Below are 26,274 nucleotides of genomic sequence, written 5' to 3'. Positions count from 1 at the left end.
AAGCTCATAAAATCATTACTGCTAAGGGCTAAAGGAATACAAGGCTCAATAGAGCTTTGACTCTCAGTCAGCCTGGCTACAGTTCCTTTTGTCGTTAGGAGACATTGTTATGTGTCCTAATGGCTATTAGGGGCAGATGCTTTGATCATGAGTGAGTAACAGAGAGATTAATAAATGAATGATATTTTTTGAGTAACTTCCTGAGTCCATGATATGCCTCACTTTTAAATGTTTAAAAATGTTGATGTTCGTTCTTGAACTATAAGACCAATAAAAGTCTGTTAACGGCTCCTATTGTGTCAGTGAGCGTCTCACACAACAATTACTGTGTAAAAATAATAACAAATAATGAGTATTTCATTTTAAAGTGAAAAGGGCTCCCTGCAGGGCCTGTTACTGTTCCACAGCTTCACCTCGCTGATTACCGTCTCTGTGTTTCTGCTCTCTCCTGCAGAGGCACCTCCCTCTGGGATGTCCAAGAATGGATACTTCTTTCAAGAAATGGGTGAGTGTGAGCCAACAGCACCAAACACACCAAGGCAGTGTGCACTAACAATTCAGCATCAGACACTTTTACACCATTGGAGACAAAGCCAGCAGTAATAAGAGTCCATGAGGTGGAGACACAGAGTGAATACACATGTGATCTTCTCATGACGGGGAGTTGGATCTGTTTTTAACGTGTGCTGTACAGTATAAGATGTGACTTAAAGATGAGAGCTGCAGCACAGGCACAGTAAACTCCCCCAGCGCTCACACTCCACTGCATTTGGATATAAATAATGAACTTTGCTCCGGCTGTTATGATAACGGCAGTTTCATTACCTCCTAGCCAAGGAGAGGCACCCAATTAGTATGTGCAGCACAAGCAGCCAGGACAGAATATGCTTGCATTGGATCTCCCTGTCTCCCCCAGCCAATTATTCCCCTCCTGCAACACAACCATTCACTCAGCAGAATCACAGAAGGCCCCCTGCTGCAGCCCAACATAACTGTCTTTATTAGGCAAGCTTTTATCAGGATATAAATGCAATTACATTATTGTGGGCAAGTAAGCATTATCCACCATTGTCATCTCAGAGGTTCATTAGTGAAGGTCGGTCTGGAAGCAGAGCGCTGCCTGAGAGGAGCACGCCGACATCAGGAACAATATGCTCTGGTGTACCGGAGCTTTCTGTCTCATTATGTTCTTCATTAATGTGTTAATAGTTGATGTGTCTTTGAGTCATATCAACTATTCATGTGCTCATTTAGAAACAACTGTGAGTGACTGAATCTGATCACAGCTGCACGTTTGGGGTGAAGTCATTTCTAGTTTAGACTGTAGAAACAAAAAGAAGTGCGTGTGGGGAGAATGGGAATTTAAAAAAAACATGAAAACATATTTAAAGAACTGTTGTGGAAATAATATGTGATATGCAAATGATGCATTCAGGGAACACTGATTCAATATGGTGTTTTCTTGATACATCATGAGGATTGTGCTTGAGTTACCTTAAGGCCCTGACACACCAAGTCGGGCCGTCGGTGAGCGTCTGTCAGCCTAGTTTTTTCGGTGTGTCCCGCACCGTCGGCACTTTGGCATCGGCGGCTTTTCGGCTGATTGAGCATGTTGAATCGGCGGCGGAGCTTGTCGGTGAGAGAGATCACTCTGATTGGCTGTTCAGGTTTTATTTCCTCGCCCCTGTAGCGAGTGAATCTGCCTGTAGTGAAACCGGGGCTAACCGGTGCTTCCTCCTCAGGCTCCACTTCACTCAGCTGCCCCACAGACCCGCTGCTTCTTCACACTTTAACCTGAATAACAAACCGGAGCTAGCTGGGAGCGGCTAGCGGAGCGTTAGCCGCAGCATGACCGGAGGGAAGCACAGCCAGTTAGCCTCCGCTAGTCTCTGAGCTAGCCCCGGCTCTCCGTTTGGATCCAACCGGAGCACCGAGCCCTGGTTTGTTATTCAGGTTAAAGTGGGAAGAAGCAGCGGGTTTATCGGGCAGCTGAGTGAAGTGGAGCCTGCGGAGGAAACACCGGGACCGTCTGGATGTAATAGTCCGTGGAGGTGCTGCGGTGCTCGGCTGCACAGATAGGAAACCCCTCGGCTGACAGGATGTACCACTCTCTCACTCCACTCTCTCTCACGCAGGCGCAGAACGTACGTGCTACTTGGCCGTCGGATGTAGTCCGTGTAGTGTGTTCAAATGCAACTGACACAGGGCGACGTGAGGCGACGTAGACGACACAACAGTTGGCTTTCGTCGCCGCTAGTTCTTTGATGTCGGTTTGGTGTGTCCGCACCTTTAAAGGCCCGGACACACCAAACTGACTTTAGAGAACTAGCATCAATGAGTGCCCCTGCTGTGTCGCCCAAAGCCTAGTTCACATTACACGATTTTCAGCCTGATTTTGCGTCGCAGAGACTATCGTAATCTTTTGAGTGTTCATACCTGGCGACGTGTGTTTCTGCCAGTGGGAGTCTCGCCAACTGTGTTACGACCTGTGTGTGCACACCACAAGATTTCTCCACCGAGCCCTCGCCGACTTAGCCCCAGATAACGCGGTGACGTCACCAAACTTGGAGACGACACATCGTAAAGGCATGGATATTCTTCCCAGTGTTGAATCAGATCTGCCTCCAGGGCCTGGGTCCCAACACATCACGCTCTCTGTGATCCTGTGGACGCCGCCATTGTTGTTGTTGCTTGTCGGCTTGTCAGTGTTGCCAGATCTTGTGAGAGAAACAAGTAACCAGGGCTATGGAAACAAGCCTAAAAGAAGCGACTATCAAGGGTTTAAATAACTTATTAGACGGATATATGTAGAAGAAGGTGACGTTCAGAGAGCAAGCCCAAAGCAGCAACTCCACTTTAGAAACAAGCCCAAAAACGCAACCCGTGACGACCAGTATTTGTAAGCAACTTTACAAGAAAACAAGCCCAAATTCGCAGCTAATAAGCGGACCTGGCAACCCTGCAGCTTGTCCTCTTCCATTTCTTCTGTCCTCCTGCGTGCTGACGTGGGATGTATCTCGCCTCTCATTGGCTGATGCTCTTTGTCAGTTGTGTCACACTTCTCCAGTTTTCTAGCATGCCAGATGTCCATATCTATGACGTTGGTGAAAATCATGTAATGTGAACTAGCCTTAACATTGCAGGGTCTCAGCCAAAACGTTGCACCTGAACACACCGCAAAGACTCCAGCCGACGGCCAACCAGCTGGTCCGTTCTGCTCCTGTTGAGAGGAAATAAGTCTCCACAGCAGCAGATGGCGGTCGTCTGTATTCATCATTGAAAAAGGGAAACAGGAAGAGCGTCTTGATGCTAGTTAGCCAGTTAGCATGTTAACAACACAATCAGAGCATATTGACTGTGCGCCAGTGAACAATAACACAAACCATCAGGAAACGTTTCTGCTAAAGAGAAAAAATAATGTGGATCTTATGGATCACAGGGGTCACACACTGTTTCATGGACAAAATTTCAAAACTTTTCCATGACTTCTCAAGGACCCATAATGCTCTGTTTGCCCGACGTTTCTCAAACATATCAGATTCAAACTAAATAACTTCAGCTAACTATACGTGAAGAGAGAGAATACTAGGAGAAACGTAGTACATGATGGTAGACAAATGTTGTCACATATCGATGCTTATCAGAGCGACGTTACGTCATCAGCTACAGAAAATTTATTTGCTGTTATGTCACAGGAAGGTTATTCATACAGGATTATTTAAAAATTTTCATTACACACAACAAAGTCCAGGACTTTTCCAGGTTTTCCATGACCATGGGAACCCTGGGTAACAAGTATGTTTTGGTCTCACTCCCTCTGGACTTTAGCTTTTTGTTTACTTTCCTCACTTAGGTTTCTTTTCTCGTGTGCTGAGCTCAGCTGACAAACACAGTGATTTCATTCACCAACAGGTTCCACCGTTACCGCTGCTGAATCAGCATCAGCGAAACAAAACCGACAAGGGCCGATGGTGTGGGACACACCAGGGCAACAGACGATTACCAACGCTTTAGTGTGTCAGGGCCTTCAGACAGTGTAGTTTCCTCATGTTGCGTTTCAGGCTGTTCTCACAGATTCTTTTCCAACACAAATCAATGCACACAATTCGTACATATCTTATGTATTTTTAAAGGCTGCGATCATGTGACCAATGCGCTGACGGCAGTAAACAAGGAAGCAGTCTGAGCTCTTGTAAGGAGGCAGGTTGGGTCACAAAAAACAGGTTTTTGCTAGAGTTGTACCGATACCGATACCAGTATCGGAAATGCCGCCGATACTGCCTAAAATGCGGTATCGGGTATCGGCGAGTACAGCCTATGACCAATTCGATACCACGTAATGCCTCACACCATTACGCATACGCACGCTACAGGCAAACGAAACGGGAACTGAGCGGAGTTTAAAAAGCATTCTACTGTAGCCTTTAAAATGTCTTTTTTACCAAATTGTGCGGCTGCACTTTAACCTGTGTCTTGATCTGTGTCAACACTGGATAATAATAATAAAAAGTTTTATGGCATTCATTCTACTATTATGTATTTATTTCTTAATATTTTACATAGAGTTGTAGGAGTTGAGACATACAACAATTCATATCCCATCCATTTTTATTTTACGTGCTTGTATCGGAACGGTAAGGTTCAGGGATCGGAATCGGTATCGGGAAGGAAAAAGTGGTATCGGTACATCTCTAGTTTTTGCCAGGACTTTCTCTTGGAGTCACATGTTCGGATCCATGTGAACTTTTTTATTGCACACTGAGTCATTTTAAATACATCCTCACCATGTTTCTTTTCCTAAACCTGACCTCAGTAACTGTACGTTAGGGATGTAATGTCATTCTTGGGATGCAATTTCGGAGGATATCTGACGAGTCGTTCTATGAGAACATGTCGTGCATTTTGAAGCAGCTCTGCAGGTTGTTTGTTCAGGTTGTTTTATTGTTGATTTTAGGATTTAACTGAGGGATTACCGGAGGAAAGAGTTCATTCAAATCCTGATCATGTGACCTATTTGGTTCACGAATAACAACCTAAACAAACTCATTTCAACCGTGGAGCACAATGTGAAATACTTCGTCGTGTCTCCTGCAGTTTGATGTCTTATGAATGTGTAATAATTCTTTATTAGTGGAGGTGGTCTTTAGTTCAGGAGGCTTTAAAAGCTCTGTGGGAAACCCTGTAATTTAGCTGTCGTCAAACATTCCACACAGTGAGAGACCAACACAACCTCCATCTTAACGGCTGCAGAGGAGGATTTGATTCCTTATAAAGCACATTAATGTTTCTGTCACAGAGCTGATTGAAAGCTTTGAGACTAGTTGACTAGTTGTGTTGAAACAATCAGTCGATTACTGCAATGCTTCTCAAACTTGTATCAATAAGTGTCCCCCCTTTAAATGCTAAAATTGACCCCTAAATTCTCAGCAAACAATTTTTTGTCACCATGCAATAACACTAAGACAGCGTGGTGTGTATGTACTGCATCTGTTTAATTAACTGTGCTTAAAATTTAGTAATATTTTTTTTTAAATTATGTGTGACTGATTTTTTATTTACATTAATATTTTAAAAAATCTCCCGTACCTCCTTCAGTGCTCCAAAGTACCTGTCGGGGTACACGTCCTCTCATTCAAGAGACACTGGATCAACAGAAAACTCATTTTGAAGAATGATTAATAATGTTTCAGCTTCCAAATTTAACGATTTACTTCTTCTATCTGTTTGACATCATCGTTAATCTTAAAGCTATAGTTCGGATTATTTGACAGCCCATTCTTAATTTGAAGTCGTCAGATGCCTCTGATTAATCAGTGATTTCAATGTCAGACACACACGAGAAAAGGCATCCTTTAATGGTGGTGTGATTCGCCGCCGGACGGTGTTAGTATGAAACGCTGTCGGATAAGAGCGAAATATGAGGAGCTGCAAAGTCTCTACCATGCAGGCGTGAGGGCTGATGGATGGGTCCCACAGACACTGGACTTTGGTCCTTATGAATGAAGAGACGTTTTACTCTAAACCAAACTACGTGCTTTTGTTGCAATAAATGTAAATACGAGATATTTTTGTCTGCATCTAACGAGCAGAAATTGACATGGTGTCCAAGAACATCAACAACAGACACACCCAGGACACCTAGTGCATCATATGTAGACGTGAAAGTGCACTGACTGAATGGCGATATGTGACGAGGTTAAAGTTTGGTTGTAATGAAGAACTTACCCATTACTTATTGCTATGTTTCTGACAGCAAATGGCACCATTTTTAATTTAATATGAGATTTTTATAAACATAGTTGTAGCGCCAAGGTGTCTGACTGAATCATTTGCAGGGGCCCCCAGTGTAACTGCACTGCCTACACTGTCTGTGTTTACACCCCTGAGTTCATGTTTTGTCATTTTTGCTCAGATATGAAATAAAAAAACAAACAGTCCCCTCGCTGATTATTCAGCCAGTCATTCCATCTTGGACAAAGCAGAGATTTGACTTCACCTTTGACATTAACAGTCATTTTATGACATCACTAAGGCAGCAGTTGTGTGTCGTCTTCCAGTAATTCTCACAAAAGTTTCAAAGACCTTAAAAGATGCAGATGTGCTGAGGTGCAGCTGTTTTGTAGCTCTGTGGTGTTTCTGTGTGTCACAGCACATGTCAGAGGCTGCTGCAGAGCGCCGCACGCCGTCTGAAGGAAACACATCAATCATTCAGAGTTCTCATATCAGCTCTTGTTCCTTCTACATGTTGCACGCTGGTGTTGATGGTCACAGTGACTGAGGGGAGCTGGGCTTCATGCGCAGCTCGTCTCCATCACGTTTATTATTCAAATCACGGTGTGAGAAGAATCCAGATTTTGATTTTTAATACCTCATTCTGAGCAGTGAGTTGCATATTTGGAGTTTGATATTAAAAATAAATAGATAGTGAAAAGCAAAATTGAATTTTTCCAAAGTACAAAAATATTAATAAACATGTCAAAACTTTTTCTGAAATTGATCCCATTTGGAGCCAAACCACTGATTTGCTCGGCCGCCGCCGTTCTCCCCCAAGGTGATCTGAAAGTCAGAGCCCAGCCGGTGAGTCGGAGGCACAGAGGGATGCAGGCGAGGCGACGACACAGCCAGGTTCAAATAATGTCAAGTGCTGAGGGATGATCCTGACGCAAGACAAACTGAAATTGGGGCGACCTCGCAGATAAGGTCAGCAGATAAAGAGCACGAGCGCTGTTGTGGTCGCAGCGAGCCCGATCGCACGATGATATTTGGAAGCCCACTAGTTACTGTAGGATTGGATCGGAGGGGCTGCTGTGTCAGGAGGAGAAAATGGGATGAGTCATACAAACAGCTCCAGGCTGAGTCCTGTGATGCTGTCGACCATACAAAATCCTGCCCATTACACACCAGGAAAAAAACCTGCTAAAACCCTCTGTCTACCTGCTGATTCATCAAAGACCTGTTTTCATATCAAAACTACGATGACTAACAGGAAGTCTGCCGTTTCCTCTCACAATTCATGTCTTTTTTAAGATTTCAGACACAGAGGTCGTCGCCTCGCAGCTATTTATACATGAAAGTAAATCTCTCCCAGGTAAAGCGTGAGAACAGGTACCGCACAGCAGCTGTTTGTGCTGCGTTCACTGACGTCAACACACGATATGTGTTTTATTCTGACAAGAACACTAATGATGACCAACGGGGAGAAACTGTAAAGTAGTTTACTGTGAGGCTGCTGCCAGATGGGAAAAGGACCTAGAAATAGAATCTTCATCATATGAATGTGCACAAAACTGTACATCATCTACGGACAAATAAAGTCACAGTGAAACACACGGTGTGGTTACAATCTGTGGTGAGGAAGTAGAGGACCAGGAGCCAGGTGCAGCCCTCATGATGTTTCCTGCTGCCTTTTTTTAGTATTATTTCCTGTTAGTCTGAACCGGTGGTTAACACAAGTTTATAATGAGCACCTCCAGCTTGGTACCGTTTGGTCTCAGGAGCCCGAAAACCCCAATTTTGGGCAACTCATCCTCACTGTGACCTCGTCACATGTCCACGTTTGGTCATGGACTTTCCACGTCCACATATGACGTCCTAGGTACCCTGGGTGTGTTGGTTGTTGACGTTCTGGGACGCCGTGTCAACTTCAGCCTGTTACATGCATTGTCTTTTTTCAAAATACTGTTTTCACAGGAAATTTAACCTTTAACTTACAGTCTCTTTCAAAATAAAAGCACTACATTGGTACAACTGATGTGGCATGTCAAATTTGAAAAGCAGTTTGGAGAGAGATTGGAAACAAACTCTTGTGGTGTTGAATTGAATCAAACTTTCTTCCACACTACCAAACCAATTATTTTAGATTTTTAAACACATATTTGAGATGCACACGCTGCCCAGCCTCGGCCTGAGGACGCTCCAGATCTTTCCTATCACACAGTAATTGGCTTTACAGTCTTACAGCAAGTGAACACTGGCCTCCTCCAAATTTTTAATCACTTTGTATTAAATATCACTACTTCACTTGTATAGAAAACTTCCCAACTTTATAAGTTTAAGTTTTATCCCATGTTTTCTGTCTTGAAAGTTTCACTCACATTTACCTAAATTTTGAATTTATCCACCTCGAATCAGAGGAAACTGAACTGTCAGTCACTACTTCCAGATGTTCGACCTGCCAGCAGTGTGACCCACAGATGCTGAGTACACCAAAGCTATATGTTAGAAATGTACAGTTTGGGTTCCCAGCATTTAGAAACTGCTGGACGCTGACTGTGTTGGTATTAACATACTTGGGATTAATTAGCATGATCACCCATATGAACAATATTTCAGCGACTGCTTGGCTGATTTGGACAGTGTTGGAGTAGTGTTGGGTGTCATTGTTGATGCTGAATCTATTTCTGATATTTTTTAAAAATCAAAATGACCAGACATGACTACATCACCACATTTAAACTGATTTCTGATTAATTTTGTGTTAATTTAGAGGTTTTATAAGACGCTGAATCAGTTGAATCAGACAGATAGCAGTTGTATCTGAGATAACTGAAATAACTTAAACTTGGTTGTAAATTGTAGTACAGTATAATTAACACAATTAATTGATTGATGCAGAACATGTACGTTTTTATTCACACACCATTACAGGTATTGAAATTAACAAAGGCAGTTTACATCATTTCACCAGAAACATGTCCCAAATGTGTTTTTGGCCCCTGAGACCAAACAGCTCAGAGTTAGAGGTGCTCGTTATAAAGCTGTGATGACCCAAAGTTCAGGCTGACAGGAAATAATAATGAAACAACAGTGGTAGAAAACATCACGAGGGCTGCACCTGGCTCCTGGTCTGTACGGAAAAACATTTAAGACCAGGAGAAGAATTTGGTGCTGTGTCATACGCAACTGGACCTGCTTTGGTTTCTTGAAGATGTTTCACCTTTCATTCAAGAGTGTGTCTGATGTACATGGTGGCCTCCAGAACTCAAGAATCAGTGTGTTAATTATGACAACTTTTTTGCACAAATGTCTGACAGGATAAAATGATGAAGGTCAAAGGTCATCTTGACTGTGACATCATCATGTTTTAACGTCATATCTCAGGAACAGAAGGGGAGACGTTTGGTCAGATACTGAATTGGTGACTCTAATCTTGAAACTGTGCTGATTGTATAGATCTTCTGTGTGTGAAGCATCCATGTTTTCACTGACATGGATGGAGACTGTCAGAGACACTGGACTGGTGGGCGGAGTCATACAACCACAGGGTGGACTGGTGGGCGGAGTCATACAACCACAGGGGCGCTGATTCTGGTTTTTAACCTTCCTTTCACTCTTGAAATCAGATCCTAAATCAGTCCAATCATCACATGTGCTTATTTCTTTCTGTCACTGAACTCCGGTCCTCTTGGATCCACTTGGTTATCACATATTTCAATAAACACACGCAGGATCAAAGTAATAAAATGTGGCCACAACCCCATACGGTTCCTGTGACCAAGGCTCCAAGTAGATCTCTACCAGTGACCCTCAGGTTCCCACAGCAAGTCTCCATGAACTGACCTACTGCCGCTCAATAATTACATTTAACTTAATAGACCACATGATCAGTTAAACAACTGACAAAATAAGTGGATTAAGCGATAATGAAATGATTGTAAGTTGCAGTCCCAAATATATAACAGAGAAGATATAATAAATCTATGAAGCCAGTTTTAATGAGATGATACCTGTTTTTTCTCTCAGCCTCAGTGCACTGAAATCTGAGTACATATTTGAGTGTCACTGTGACAAGCTTCACATGACACTAAAACAATATTTGCATATCATTATTTTTTAAGCAGCAGATGTTTATTACAGTGTCAGGATGGTTCATCGATCATCAGACAAGCTGTCACAATTTCTTGTTATAATTATGTTGCTGCTAAACTTTTTGTTAAACGCTGTTCTGACTAGATTAAACTTCAGGAGGTCCTGAAATGGTTTTTACTTATATCATCATGTTAATGTGACTTTTTCCAACACTGAGGGACTGGTCCTTACTTATCACAGGATGTTGGCAGGAATACCTCAGAAAATGGAAATTCCATGAGCTTCCCTCCACCATAAATGAGTTATTATCTTTTTAAAACTTCCTGTGATGTTTGGAAGTTAAAAGTTGAAGATGAAACCCTGGAGTTGATAAAAGCCTCAGTTTTTAACTCTTGTCATGTCAGATCTTTTTTTCTCCCTCTAATGGAAGCATTTGTTGCACATGATGTATTCAAAACAAAAATATAAAAAAAACACAAAATTAAACACAAAATTTGGAGCGCACATGTTCCTTTAAAATCGTCACAATTTGGAGGGCATGTTTTCTTGAAAACTCGTCTGTAAAAGAAGTACAAAATCCAACCATTTAAATGTGTATGGCCCTCCCCTAAGCCAAAATAAGAAAAACAGGCCCTTCCCAATGCTTAAAAGCTTATTTGACATGCCTCCCCCTTTTTGCACCCCCCCCCCCAATAACTAATGAACAGTCCCTAGTAATGAGTGATTTTTGTATTCAAACAGGACTCATTTTATTTGTCTCGAAGCTCAACATAATTCAGTCTGGTATTTTAATTTTCCACATTCTGGTGTTGTTAGGATCACTGAAGGAATCTGTGAAAAGTAAAAATACAAATCAAAAGATCTCCCCCAATAATAAGAAAAATATTCTGCAGTTTGTTAAAATGAATTGTTAACACCAACAACACACTGGGAAAATGCCTTGATGGATGTTGTTCTGTTTATTCAAATAGATGAGCATCATTTCTTTGTGTTGTTCTCTAAAAGCCGAGCTGGTGAAATAATGTGCACTGAGCACCTGCAGAATGTCTGGACTTGTCAGCTACCTGGGCTGAAGATGATAATGAGTGAGTCTGCTGAGGTCCAGGAGGTGACCCTGTGCTGTTGTGTCCCCAGAGCAGCGGGAGGTGGAGCAGGAGGAGGGCAGCGAGGGCCGAGAGGAGGGACAGGACTCGCCGATCGCCTGCGGAGATGACATCCACCTCTATGACAACCAGATCAGCCCCGGGCCAGGTCAGTACACAGAGAGGGGAGATGAAGAGTGAGGACGATGAAGAGTGTGGTGGGTTCTCTAGAAAAACTACAGACCTCACCGCAACATGTAAAGAGAGTCACATGACACACAGCTGAGAAATTCTGCGCTCAAGGCCAGATTGTTAGTTATTAGCATCGTTCCAAATGTCAGAGCAATTTTTGAATCATGTTTTTAAGCCTCCACTGGTGATCGCCGAGGACAGAGGTCTTATGTTATCAGGTCCGTCCCATTCTAGTGAACATGATACTTGAACAACACCTGGAGGGAATTCCTCCAACAACTTTGGCACAAACTTCCACTTGGTAGCTGAAGGTCAAAGGTCAAGGTCACTGTGACCTTGCATCTTTTTCATTCTTATAAACGCAATATCTGAAAAACACCTTGAGGGAATTTATTTAGATTTGGCACAAAGGTTCCCTTGAACTTCCCTTGAATGATGAACTGATTAGAATTTTGTGGGCATAAGTCAAAGGTCAAGGTCACTGTGACCTCATAAACATGTTTTTGGCCATAACTGACGACTTCATACGCTAATTAAACAATGAACTGAGTAGATTTTGGTCGTCATAGGTCAAGGTCACTGTGACTTTGTCTTGCAAATTAGGTCTGAAGAATAATTTAAGATTTTTTTTTTTTTTTTTTTTTTTTTTATAAACGTTTGCAATATTTACCTGGACTCAATGATAAACTGATTAGATTTCAGCTGTTTGAGGTCAAGGTCACTGTGATATTGAGTCCGTCTCATTCTTGTGAATGCAATAACTCAAGAACACGCTGAGGGAAACTCTTCAAATTTGGCACGAACAACCACTTTGCCTCAAGAATGAACTGATTAGAATTTGGTTGTTAAAGATCAAAGGTCAACGTCATGTTTTTGACCATAACTCAATAATTCATGATCTCTGATAGCTGTGGCTGGAGACGTGTTTATGGGTTGTCCGTCTGTCTGTCCCATTCTCATGAATGCTATACCTCAATAAAGCCTTGAAGAAATTTCCTCAAATTTGGCACAAACATCCACTATGAGTCAAGGATGAACTGATTAGACTTTGGTGGTCAAAGGTCACTGTGTCCTTGCGTCTGTCCCATCTTGTGAAAGTGACTTTGGAAGAAGGCCTTGATGGGAATTTCTAAAATTTGGCCCAAACGTCCACTTCTATTGAATGAACTGATTAGATATATTTTGTGGTCCAAGGTCAGTGTGACCTCACAAAACATGTTTTTTGCCATAACTTAAGAATTCACACAACTTGACTCAAATGTCTAAAATAATGAAGTGATGACATTTTGTATCCAAAAGGTCAAAGGTCGACTTCACTGTGACATCATCATGTTCTGTTAAAACTCTTTTTTGATTGTATAGATCTTCCGTGTGTGAAGCATCCATGTTTTCACAGACATGGATGAAACTGACACTTGTGAGTGCTCTGTGGCAGCGTACACTCAGTGAGGTGGTGATTCTGTTTAGTTTTGAGCGTTGTTCCAAACGTCAGTGAGGTTTTCTCACGTCTGAAACAGAACCTGGAAGTTCCAGTTTCACTTCAGCTCTTTACACAAATCCTTCATGTAACATAGTCAGTATCCTGCTGTGCATGTAAAGCTATCTCACTGCGACCTTTGACTTCTGCTTCTAAGTGGTGGTGTCACCAACAGCTTGCTCATGTATTTTAAAAAGCTTAAAGCTTGTCTGGCTGCCTCTCTGAATATTCCTCATCCAGTCAATAATCTCTTCTGCTGTTCAGCTGTGTGATCAATATCACCCACTCAGGTTTTTTATTTATTTTATTTTATTTTTATTTTGCTCTTTGCACTTCAGCCATTTTGGAGATGTTTTATATCATAACATGAGACACATTCTTCAAAGGCAGCGTGTGTCTGCCGTCATCACGGGGCAGATCCTCGAGGCATCATTCAAGAATACAGCTGAGAGAAATCCTCCAAAAAGAACTTTAGACTCATTTCTGAGTCCACCAGGGCCTGATGGCAGGTGTTGACTTGACAGACAGCTCCTCAGCTGCAGGTGCAGATGATTTTGACCCCATCACCAGAAAGCCCACGAGTCAACAGGTTACCGTTGTCACGGCAACAGTCAAAGGTGCACCACAGGGATAGGAGGGAGGACAGAGAGATGCCCGTTCCTTTTGAATGTGACAGGTGACCATGTCACTCAGGCTGATTCTCCATACATAGTAACACTTAAGGCATCTGACAAGAGAGCTGCAGCGGTGCACGCTGGGAACAAGTTCGAGGAAGAAAACAACAGCGAGAACTCTGTGTCTCAAGTTGGACAGGTGCGATGGATGTCAGGTCTAAAATCAGAGCATGAAATATTAGAGTGGCACGATGTTAACTGTCAGAACAGGACGGATCACACAGTCGATGCTCACTGACAGAAATGTTAACAGATGGTGTTTGAACCTTTGGGACACGACGATACTATAAGACCAAAAATATAAGAACGTCCAACCTCTGAAATGAAATCAGTCGTCCATCAGCATCATTTTCCTTCAGCCAGGTTTGAGGGTTTCCAGCTGGTTCTCACCCCCAGCTCATCAAATACCGCGGCTTTGTCAGTGGGCCATGGCTGCAGACACTGACGCACAACAGCAGCCGTAAGATTTAATTTTCATGTTTTTAATTTTCTCTTTTTACTAATTTCTTGGGTCATTTTCTCTTTTGTTGCTCACTGCCTTCTTCCCATGTTTGTAACAGAAATCAAGCCGATTTGCTGGTTTCAAAGGGTTAATGACAACATAGTGTGCTGGTATGTGCAGCGTGTTACATTACATGATGTTATATTGCATTCGCAACAATCATACTTATTTTACGCCAAACCATGATGTGCCTGAACTTAAGGAAGTAAACTTAATACAGTTTTTTATCTACATTGTCAGTTTATTTTGAAAAAGACTTTCTGCATCTGATGAGCAGAATCTGTACATTTCCTGTGAAATCGGAAGTTTATTTTGAAAAGACACAATGCATGTAACATGCATAAACTGACATGGCGTCCCAGAATGTCAACAGACGCACGCAGGATATCTAACGTGTCACATGTAGACGTCAAAATCGAAGTCAGCAGCGATATTATGTGATGAGTTGGGAGTGATGTCGGCTTGGCAGCACAGTTCGGGGTTCATTTCACCTCCTGTGAGTTTCTTTTATCTTATTTGTGCAGGTTTATGGGCCCCTAAAGTCGTGCAGTCTTTTTGTGAATTCGCCTCTGACTCAGTGGGACAAAATGCAATCCTGAAAAAAACAAGGAACCCCATCACAGAGATGCAAAAATGCCCCAAATAACATAATAGAGCCAGAAATATGAAGAGGTATGGCCAAATCTCAGACGGTAGATAAATGAAATCATGTCATTGTATATAAGAGCCATTATCACTCAGCCACTGATTCACACTGCTGGCTTCAGTCGGAGCTGAACCTCTAATCCTGGCAGTGTTTGTGCCGCACTCCTCTCCCTCTATACAGCTCTATTGTGTTGTATTCTCACTGCTGTCATCAGGCAACATTCTCACCCTCAGGTGCAGAGTGTTTGTCATGCCCAGCAGTGTGTGTTCCCAGATTTTCGGTGCATTATTCACTGACAGCTCAGCTGAATGTTGATTAGTGTGTTGGCTTTTAATTCCTGCCCGCCCCAAGTCTAGTTGTCACATAAGTTTGACCCCAGTGTCATTAGCTGTTTGCGTGCGTGTTCCTGCTTTTAATTTATGTCACAGATTATGATGTTATTTTATTATTCCACATCAGCAAGCCGCTGTGGAATATGTCCACCATATCAAATCAATGTAAGACTCCGAACAGGACTTTCAATCACATCCTGTCTGGCTAAATAAGCAGTGGTGTGGAAAAGCAAATAGCTGAGTGATTACATCAGACCCAGAGACAGCAGCTCCTACCTAAATCTACTTTCAAAAACATCTGTCTGTTGTAATTAGTTCATTTCTCTGCCTATGTTGAACTGTGGCTTCTTTCATGAGAAAACGTAGTCATGCCTCAGATGCTTTTATAATTCTGGTCTCGTGCCAGCCTCCTTTCTGGGACACGATTCAATCTTGACCTTTATGATATTTATGCCTGTTGGATATTTAACTGCACCAAACATACATTTTATAATAGCTTCCAACATTTAAGTCTTTTAAAGAGCATTTTTTAAATGTAATGTCCCACATATGAGCTCAGTAGTCTCGTGTTTTTTACCACAGTACAAACATCATCCAGAAGATTTATTTTTCAGAGACTGAATTATTCTTCCTTGTGTCCTCATCTGTCACGATTCATTTTTATTACTCATCATGTTTTCTATTTTCTAATTCTTTGAATCATCAAACTTGTGCACAAAAACAAAAGCGAGCTCCAACTTAGAAATAAGACAAATGGAGGTTATGAATTTGTCTCTCAGAAGCAGCAGAACACAGAAGATGAGCTGAGGTCAATCAGCGCTGTGAGAGTAAAGGACAAATTGTGACAGCTTCAATAAGAAGAGACGCACTATGTGATTTGTACAGTAAATGATCCATTCACAGTAAAACACTCTGGAACAACCATTTGCAGCGTACCGTGCATTTCTGGGTTCATTTTGTTTTTCAGTGCAGCTGAAATGTTCAATAGGACAAACAAATCTCTCAGAAAGTGCTGAATGTCAAGTTTTGGTGGCAGAAAAAAAAAATCTCTCTGGACCAAAAATGTTTCTTGTTCTGACTTTAAACAATAATTTAAGAGGAAATCTGTTGTGAACAGGAGAATATATCAGTTTTACTCCAACAACAGCTCCATGAATAAAGACACAAAGCTTTTTGTGTAAAGGTCCTGACACTGCTGTGGATTGTGCTTTCTTTAACTACATGTAACACTCACTGCTGTAAAAGTGTGTGTCAGGTTCTACGCTGGTGATCAAAATGCATCAAAGGAAGTGCCTCAGAGCACTTACTGAAGTTCACGCACAGCACACGAGGCAGACACATCTGCAGAAGTTCATTCCAACCCAGACGCCAGAAAGAAATGTTGGCACTGTGTCTCTGCAAACCAAGGACACGTGACATGTGTATGTTGTTATGTAGAGTATATGTTGTGACTCTGTTTCTAACAACGCTGTGGTTAATGTAGTTATTTCAGGCACAAAAGCACTTGGTTATAGTTAGAAAAAGATCATGTTTTGGCCCAAAACACTGATGTCTGAGAGCACCAAAGCTTCAAAAAAGGGGGCAGAAGGTCACAAACAAACACCCATCTTAAACAGCACAAAAGCCACTAGAAAAGCGGCGACAAGTCGCTTAAATAGCACCCACATTTTGCAGCACACAGCCCCTGGAAAAAAACCGTTGACAGGTTGCTAAAAAACACCCATGTTCCGTAGTACAAAAATGGCTGGAAAAGTGGTGACCCGTCAATATAAACTCCAGCAAAAGCCGCTGGAAAAGTGCTCGCGAGTTGCCAGAAAACACCCACGTTCAACAGCACAAAAGCCGCCGGAAATGTGGATATGGGTCGCCAAGAAACACCCATGTTTGATGGCACAAAGCAGCGACGGGTAGCTAAAAAGCACCCACATTCAACAGCACAAAGCCGCTGTAAACGTGGCTCCTAGTTGCTAAGAACACAAGTTGTGTGTCGGTCTTGAACAGCGGTCTGCAGCTTGGCAGACACGCTTAGGTCACACACCATCCACCGTCCCCTTCACCTCCTGGAGGCAAAGTCAGCTGATATACTGCGTCACTTTAGAAATGTTTTTATGATTTGTATGAAACATACACATAACACATTCATGGTTTGCAGATGTACAGAGCAGTGATTTGACTTTAACTGGTCTTCACTGAGCCAATCAGGAGTGGGTGTGAGTGAAGCAAAGTCAGCATGAGTGTCCAGAGCTGCCTCACAGAACTCACCTCATGTTATGTTACCATTTTAGACCACTGGGACTGTGTCTGTCTCAGCCATGCTAACAGCTTGGCTCTGTGTTGGTGACAGTGTTGGTCTGCTGGTCGCTCGGTTAGTACAGACTGAAATATCTCAACATTGTCCAATGTTCAGACATCATGGTCTCCAGAGGATGGAGCTGCTGAGTTTGGTGACCCCCAGTCTGTTCCTCTGGAGCTGCCGTGAGGTTGTTACTCAAATTTTTGTCTGAAATGTTTTGACAGTTATTGGATGGACTGCCATAAATTTGGTAAAGATGTTCATGGTGCTGAGAGGATGAACCCGACAGACTTTACTGATTCCTTGGTCCTTAATCAAACACAAACAGCAAGTCAAAGTTTCCCTTGTTCAGTGAATTTACTCCACATCTACGAGATGGATAGGCACAAAATATTGTGCAGAAATTCATGGTTCCCAGATGATGAACCCTAAAGGATTTTGGTGTTCCTTTCGAGCCACTGCGAGGTTTACATTTGTGTTTTCTAATAAAATGTCTGGACAAATATTGTATGAATTCCCTGTAGTTACTTTTCATCTATGGGTCAAAATGAAATCTTCCGTTATTTAGATGTATGACCACATGCATAACTAAAGAACATTCCCATCATCCTCAGCTGTAGTTTGTGTTTGGGTTCAGTTACTAGTTAGCAGATGTTTGCATGCAGGGACTCTTCTCAGATCAACTCTTTGTCTTGGTATCTAATTCACTGTGTCATTTTTCTCATATCTGCGTGATCTGTTTTTGGTCATTGATAGATTCCTACTTAAAGTATCTGTGTAAAGTTCACCACCCTGGTGTGACGGCCGAACACTGTCTAGTACATCCTGCTCAGTTTTGGGGTGTGAGTGGCGTCAGGCAAAGATCAAACTAAGTGATTGATGGCAGCGACTGGAGTGAGTGTTAAAGATTAGAAATTGAAGAGCTTACTGGAAACGTTGTCGGCTGGTAGTACAAGGATGTTGTTTGTTATCTCTGGGTGTTTTTCATTGTTGTGACATGATCTTTGTCTTATCCATTCTTCTCACTTCAGAGAACTTTGTCATAAAGCTGTCAAACTCTCTCCATAAATAGAATTGATTTGATGATTATACATCTGCCAGCGCCGGGCTCGGTTCCATTTCACTTCAATCAATTTGGCTGAAAACTGAAGTGGAAAAGTCACGAGGAAGGACAGACAGACAGACAGGCAGACAGACAGACAGATACACAGACAGAAAGATACACAGACAGACAGACACACAGACAGACAGACAGACAGACAGACAGACAGACAGACAGACAGGCATCTCTCACACTGGAAACTTGAGGATTCAGGCTTTGACCAAGGTCATTACTTGACCTTGGTCAAAGCCTGTGTGGGCTGTTTCCTGACTGTAGTGTAAACTGAGTGTGGAGAACTGAACAGGAGCATAAAGGCACAAATGTCCCTTTGATGAATTTTTATTTCATCATTTATTATTGAAGCTTTTCATAATTCAAGGTCACAAAATCTGTGAAGTTAATGAAATAAAGAAGTCCGGGCAAAGAGTTTGAGACAATTCTGTATTCGTCTGATCCTCAAGGTTTGTACGTCCAATGAGGAATCCAGTGTTTCCCCTGCAATTTTACGAGCCTGATGGGTTGCCAGGCCAACGGGAACTCCTGTCAAGCTGATGTGTTTTTTAATAACTGGTCCATTTTTGAATATCTGCCCATACCCATTCAGCTCAGGACCAGAACCGACCCATTACCTGTCATTGTCGAAGTCAAAGTCATACCCACCCGCACCCATCCCATGACCTGACACACACAGCCATGATTAAACACACACAGACTACAGTTACTCACATTACGCTGGGTTCTCCGTTCTGAAATTCTTGAAATACAAACAGGCTTCATATTGAGCGACACGCTAACGTGCTGACTTGTTCAGCGTTTTTGTTTTTAGCAGAGCTACACCAGAGAATATTCATCTAAAACACATCGTTGATGCTGTTTTTCCATTGTTCACTATGACGTTTGCCGGACGTGATACATGTCGGCCCAAACCATTCTCTTTCCGAAGTCGTCAAAAGCCACCACTGGGTTGGTGAGTTTTAGCTCAGACACCGACAAAAGACAGACACCCTTTTGCGGCAATGACGCAAAAAAGAACAGGGTTTGGCTTTACATTCAAACGGGAAATGAATGGCCGCCCACGTATCATGCCGTCATGAAAGAACAGCTTTTTTTGTCGGTGTCTGTCGCTGGAAGTCACTGACCAAGCACCGTTATTGGACGACTATGGAGTGAGACCGGGTTGTTCCTGTATGAGTGTTGAGCCAAACTCTGCTGTGTTTTATTTTAACCCAACCATCTGCTTTTGTTGCACAGTGGAATAAACATAAATACGAGGTGTTTTCCCAAAGTTATAAGTTTATTGTGGTGTGGTGGTTGGTTAACTCCGGTGTGTTGAATGTGGAGTGAGCACTGTACAGCCTTTTAAATGATACATCACTTGTTTTCAATCAGTATTATGACCAGTAATAACTTCGGAGGCAGTTTGAGTAGTGGTTCGCACTGTTGCCTCACAGCAGGAAGGTTCCCGGATCGAACCTGTGGGCCGTTTGGGGCCCTTCTGTGCGCAGTTTGCATATCCTTCCTGTGTCAGTGTGGGTTTTCTTCAGCTTCCTCCCACAGTCTAAAAACACACGAGTTAGGTTAATTGGAGACTTTAAATTCAACCCTGTGTGCTCACATTAATTTACACACTAGTTACTTTAATGAAATCTCCTCTCGTCTGCTGTTCTCCACCACTGTTTTGGGAGAAGGAAATAACGAGAGAAGGAGCCAACCAGCTCTAAAAGTGACTTATTTTCTTTAAGTGCTGTGCAGTAGATATAGTTCATGTGTATGTGATGAGAGGTTCATGTGGACTGTGGACTGATAAATATTTGGAAAGTAACTTATTAATATTTAAAGAAACTTTAAAGAACTCCCCCGGCCCATCCGCCAGGCCGAAGCAGTCGATAGGGGAAAAGCTGAATTCCAAGTATGTTTTAATGTGTATTAGATTCACCACAGGCTGAGATCCACGCAGTAAGGTCAGCAGGGCTGCTGCTGGGTGCTCTAAATTCAAATTGGAAGTCCAATCCTCTCAAATGAACAAAACAGAAAAAATATATTTTCATTATAAATGTTATAAATAAGGCGCCTGAATGAGACATTAACAGTAGGATAAACAACACTCCACCCATGTAAACACCAGTGCAGGCCAGGTACCCCCCTCATGGCAGCGGTATTCCCCAGTAGCATTGCTCCATGCCACACCACAAATCTGCTCAGGAGTGGCCAGAACCTGACAGAGAGCTCAAGGCATCAACCTGGCCTCCAAATTCCCCAGATCCCAGTCTGATCCAATATTTGTGGGACATGCTGGTACTCCACCTCACAACCCATGGGACCCAAAAGATCTGAAGCCAACACGTTGGTGCCAGACACCACAGGACACCCTCCAGAGGTCCTGTGTCCATGCCTTGACAGGTCAGAGCCAAGTCCGGTCCAAGGAGGACGCACCGTGGATCGGGGGAACCTCTGGGGTACTTCTCCCGTTCCTGGAGTCCGCCCCAGTGCATGCTAGGGGTCACAGTGTGATGGAGCCAACAGAACCACATCATCTGCAAAGAGCAGAGATGCATTTCTGAGGTCACCAAACAGCACCCCTTCCTCCCCCCCAGCTGCACCCTGAGATCCTGTCCATGAATATCACACAGAATCTGTGACGAGGGACAACCCTGGCGGAGGAACAACACCCACTGAGAACATGTTTGACTTTGTGCCAGGTATGCAGACACAGCTCTCACTTTGTTCATGCAGGGACCGGGTGGCTTTTATCAAAGACCCTGGTACTCCCACAGTGCCCCACAGGACTGCCCCAAAGGACTGCCCCACAGGACTGCCCCACAGGACTGCCCCAAAGGACTGCCCCAAAGGACTGCCCCACAGGACTGCCCCAAAGGACTGCCCCAAAGGACTGCCCCACAGGACTGCCCCAGGGATGCTGTCCTAAGCCCTCTCCAAGTCCTTGAATGGGCAAACTCTCACAACCCCTCCAGCAGCTCTCCAAGTCCTTGAATGGGCAAACTCTCACAACCCCTCCAGCAGCCCTCCTAGGGCATCTGATCGGGATCCTCCTGTTAGAGGTGTTCTTGGCACGTCCAACTGGTAGGAGGCCGCGTGGCTGACCCAGATCACACTGGAGGGATTATGTATCTCATCTGGTCTGGGAACACCTCATGATCCTCCAGGAGGAGCAGGAAGGCATCGCCAGGGAGAGGGACGTCTGGGGTATTTTGCTCAGCCTGCTGCCCGCAAGACTCGGCCCCGGAAAACTGGATAAAAATGGATGGATGGATGGATGGATGGATGGATGGATGGATGGATGGTATATGGATGATTATATTGGGCTATTTTGGTGCCCTACACACAGCGCAAGCTGCGTGTGCCCTTCGCGGTGGCGCTGAAGGTCAGCATCAGCCCTGATATTAATCTGATTGGTGCATTCCTGCAGTGATAAGGCTCATTTATTCTCCCTTCATGTACAAAAATGGTTGGGTTTAGGACAAAAGAAATGGGTTTGGCTTTACAGTCTTACAGGAAGTGAACACTGGCCTCCTGGATGAAAGTCAGTGGCTGTTGGACCCATCCACCACCTCTCCCACCTGCCCTACTTGGACTTCTGCTCCCTTAATGTTGGTTGGTGTCCCATTGCGTTTCCCCCTGATGCCGCCGGACCGGCCACGTATCATGCTGACGTATGTCACTGGCCAAGCACCAGTTTTCAACAACTTCGGAGTCGTGCTTGCACTGATTTTACCAAATGCAAATGAAATAACGTGGGCACATCAAATTTGAAAAGCAGTCTGGTAGAGAGATTGGAAACAAACTCTTACTATCCTGAATTAAAAACCTTGAACCTGTGGTGTTAAATTAAATCAAACTTTCTTCCACACTACCAAACCAATTATTTTAGATTTTTTAAACACATATTTGAGATGCACACGCTGCCCAGCCTCGGCCTGAGGACACTTGAGATCTTTCCTATCACACAGTAATTCAGCCATCGTCAGTCACCACCCTGCAACCCTTAATGACTCAAATCATACAACCCTCCACCATGAGATTACATAACACTTGTGGCAGACGGAATATAATCAACAGTTGTAGAGCTGCATTGATCAAATAAGGAACTCAGAAGGGAAACAAGGCCGTGTCACATCTGAGCACTTCCTCTCCTTAATCCCTAAACCCTGAAATTCTCCTGGATTACTTTAAGCCACACAGTATACTGAGACGCACAGAGGCCATTAGAAGGAGGTGATCATTGGGGACGAGGTAATCTCATATGAATATATGAATATCTCCTTACGGCTGCAGCCTGACAGCAATTAGAGCCTCAGCTCGCTCTCCCCTCTGGGAGCAGATCAGCCCAGCCTTGTGCTTTTTGCTTGTGAGGCTTTGATGAGCCAAATCCACTGCACACGACACGCGCCCCCTGCCACAGTCTCATCATGGAGGCAGGGGCTGGTGCTCTCTGTCTTCCTCCACTGCCTGCAGGGTTTTATCATGGCAAGGTGTTCGGTGTGCCGATCAAAGCCCTCCTTTCACCGCACACTCCAACACGTTCACTTGTGGCTGGATTATTGATATGATGATACCCAGCTCGTTAAAAAGAGGGTTTCTTGCTGTTCCGTTGCTGGAGGGAGGAGTTACGCACTGATTGATTTCCAGACAGAGCCGACATAGTGCATCACGTGGAGCAGAGCAGGAAAGCCCATGGTAACCTAATAATGTCCTCCCCACAGTAAACGGCGATAACTGCGTTATGTAATGGCAGCGGCGGCCTGTTTTATGAGTCAGCAGGGTACGCAGTCTGCTAGTTAAAGGACTCGAGTGTGTTGAAAACCTCATTCCCTCCGTTTGTCCCCGTATTGTTTTCTAACATTAAAGCTTTTTCCTCCTTTTCCCTTTTTTCTCTCGACACTGGGAAAATCCAGACCTTTGTACTTTATCTGAGCGCTCGGCTCGGCTCCACAGACGTGTGTATTAAAACCTTATCAGCGGAGAACTTCCAATCCCTGTTCAATGAGAGCGTTTAGACACTCGCCTCTTGACATTTTCATCACTTTTAGAAAAGGGTCTCAGGCTTCTCTTCTTGGCTCAGCGGATGTTACTTGTGATCTTTATTTCAGGATTTCCACCATCAATAATGGATGCTCTGTTGGTTCGAACATGCTTTTAAATGCAAATACAGAGTGTTCAGCTTTTTTTTTATTATTGAAGTGAGAGCAGACATGGCAGGTGAGACAAGACAGAACTTAATACATCAGGTTACATGACAGACGGGGCGACAACGCCATCAAACACAATCAAAGGTTACATCTCATGCTGGGTGTATTAGAGGGCGGGCAGGCCAGTCTGCTGTGTGGGTTTCCTCTGTGTGTGTGTGTGTGTGTGTGTGTGTGTGTTCTATACATGAAAAATAGAATTAATAATAAAAATAAAGAGATCACAAAATAAAAATCCCTGGCAAAGTGGTGGTGAAATCACGGGTCCCATCATTTGGCTCCTGTTTCATCTTTATCTCAGAAGCTTTAAATGTTCCTTCTTCTTCCAAACTCATATTTTGGTGTGTGTTGTGTGCGACGGAGGTTTTCCTCCCTCAGCCACCCCCGGGTCCTGGGGAGGACGCTGGCTGTTGGACGTTGCATCCCAGCGCTCACTGGCTCATCTTAAACAGCCCTTTTTTAATTAGGACATGAGGCCACTCCAGCCAGGAAACAGGGAGAAGAGATGAAAGCAAAAAAATGCTCAGGGGGCTGATGCTGCATGCTTACAGATTCTGGCTGAGGCCAGGAATAATGAAGAGCATAATAATGATAATAATAACAGAGTAATAATGACAGAGAGGGCAACAGCATGAAGAAAAATAAAAATGAAAGCCTCAGGCAACATTAATCAGGTCCAGACAGACTGCAAGCGTTTCAATCAGGAGAGACTCGTTTTTATAGCAAAAAGAATATTTATTAACGTGTGCACATAAGGATGAAAAATGTGGAAAGTCTTTGGTGATTAGACCCCATGGAGATGGTTTATCTTTAAGGAGAGTGATGGATCCGTAGTAACATAGGGACCCCCCCACACACACACACACACAGGGTCTTGACGCTGGTGGTGGTCGAGGTGGTGAAGAGATGAGACGAAGATGTAGAGAAGTTTCCTTCATGCACACTTTGAATGTGTCAATGTTCCTCTTGCTTTGTTTCAGATGCTGACGACTCCGGCTGTGTGTTACTGAACACATCAAGAAAGGTAGGAATAAATACTGCATTACATTTCATCTTAAAATTATTATTATAAAAGTGATTTTTTTTGTTTATCAGAGAACTAAACATGTTGCTGATAATGAGCGCGGCCACCTGTCAGAGCAGCTCAGCTTGATTCAGAAATCTGACTTCAGACAGAAGATCAAACCTCTACAGCTCAAACCTAGAAGAATAAATCACAGATAAAAGTGCACAGTATCAAATATTTACACAGCAACACACACGAGCTCTAAAGTTTGCTTCATTTGAACATAAAGTCCAGTTCAGACCAAAGATTGGTGACAAGACGAAACCGTTTTAGAATGTCACAGAGAAAAGCGTCAGCGGTGTGAACTGGCCGGTCTGAGCTCGACTCAAGCCGGCTGATGATGTCACCTGACACTCAGCTGGTCACATGGCGGGCTGCTGGTTTTAAAGCACGTCACCTGTTTCAAAAGCCAATCAGCTTGTAGTGAAGTCAGCTGGTCAAGAGCCTCGACACCCATCAGAATCAGCTGTTTGAGAGGATAAAGACGTCTGCCTTGTGGTCACTCCTGAAGTCGACGACAGAAAGAGTTCCCCCTTCACACCACATGGGTGCTGCCTTCTTTGTATGTTTATTAGATGGGAGCTGAAGTGATTAAACAGGAGCAGTGAATAAAGACTAGAGAGAGTAACCGTCTTCCTCAGTCGTCATCAGTAACTTGTGCTACGCTGGACTCTTCTAATCAAGATTACTTTGGTTGAGTCATGAGTACGGTCTGATACCAAGTCCCAGGCTCCTCCTCGAGTTTCCCTTCATACTGAAACAGCCCACAGCTCCAACATGCTCAGCTGAAGCACACTGAGGTTTGTAAAACCAATCTAATTTATGTAAGATATGCCTGACAAGTGAATAGCTCAGCTGTCACAGTGAATATCTTCTGTGGAGCTGCTGTCTGCTGCTGTTTATCTGCTCAGGCCACCCGACTGTTTGCCCGCTCACATTGCTCCATGTTAGGGCTTCTGCTGGGTGACCCAAGGCAAAGTGACGATGATGATGGTACCTATACAACACAGCAGGCGGAGGTTTCTGGGGCGTACATGAGGGACACGTGCCCCCCAGTATTCACAACACTTGCATTTGTCCCCCTGAACAAAAACACGACAGTAGCAGAGCTCTTTGATTCTGAACAACCACAACGTGACTCATAGATGCAACAACCCCTGCGGTGACGTTGGGGGCAGCAACCTCAGAAACTGTGGCTCCAATCTGCCATCAAACAGAAAGAAGAAGAAGAAGTGGGAGCTGGCTGCTCCTGGAGGACGAGTCCTGGGGAGGACTGGAGTAAACACAGCGAGAGCTGCTCTGATACGCTGCGCTGCAAATTAGTCCAAAAATAAGACGTTCTAGTTCACTGTAAACCCTCAGTCCATCCATGACACTGAACTTTAATGTAAAGTCG

General features: G+C 43.6%; 1 protein-coding gene across 2 annotated transcripts in view; it reads left to right on the top strand.

The window, feature by feature from the left end:
• Window positions 1-26,274, top strand: part of slc4a11 (solute carrier family 4 member 11) — a 156,396-nt gene that overhangs the window by 47,335 nt on the left and 82,787 nt on the right. The window contains exons 2-4 of one of the 2 annotated variants that reach the window (XM_050062113.1): window positions 455-505; window positions 11,443-11,559; window positions 24,793-24,836. In XM_050062113.1, the coding sequence (XP_049918070.1) occupies window positions 455-505; window positions 11,443-11,559; window positions 24,793-24,836 (212 nt within the window). The remainder of the gene's footprint in view (window positions 1-454; window positions 506-11,442; window positions 11,560-24,792; window positions 24,837-26,274) is intronic. The other variant, XM_050062114.1, reaches the window with a different exon arrangement.

This window comes from Epinephelus moara, chromosome 14 (genome assembly GCF_006386435.1).
Source record: "Epinephelus moara isolate mb chromosome 14, YSFRI_EMoa_1.0, whole genome shotgun sequence".
Classification (NCBI taxonomy): Eukaryota; Metazoa; Chordata; class Actinopteri; order Perciformes; family Serranidae; genus Epinephelus; species Epinephelus moara.
This window is presented reverse-complemented; position numbering and strand designations above follow the sequence as displayed.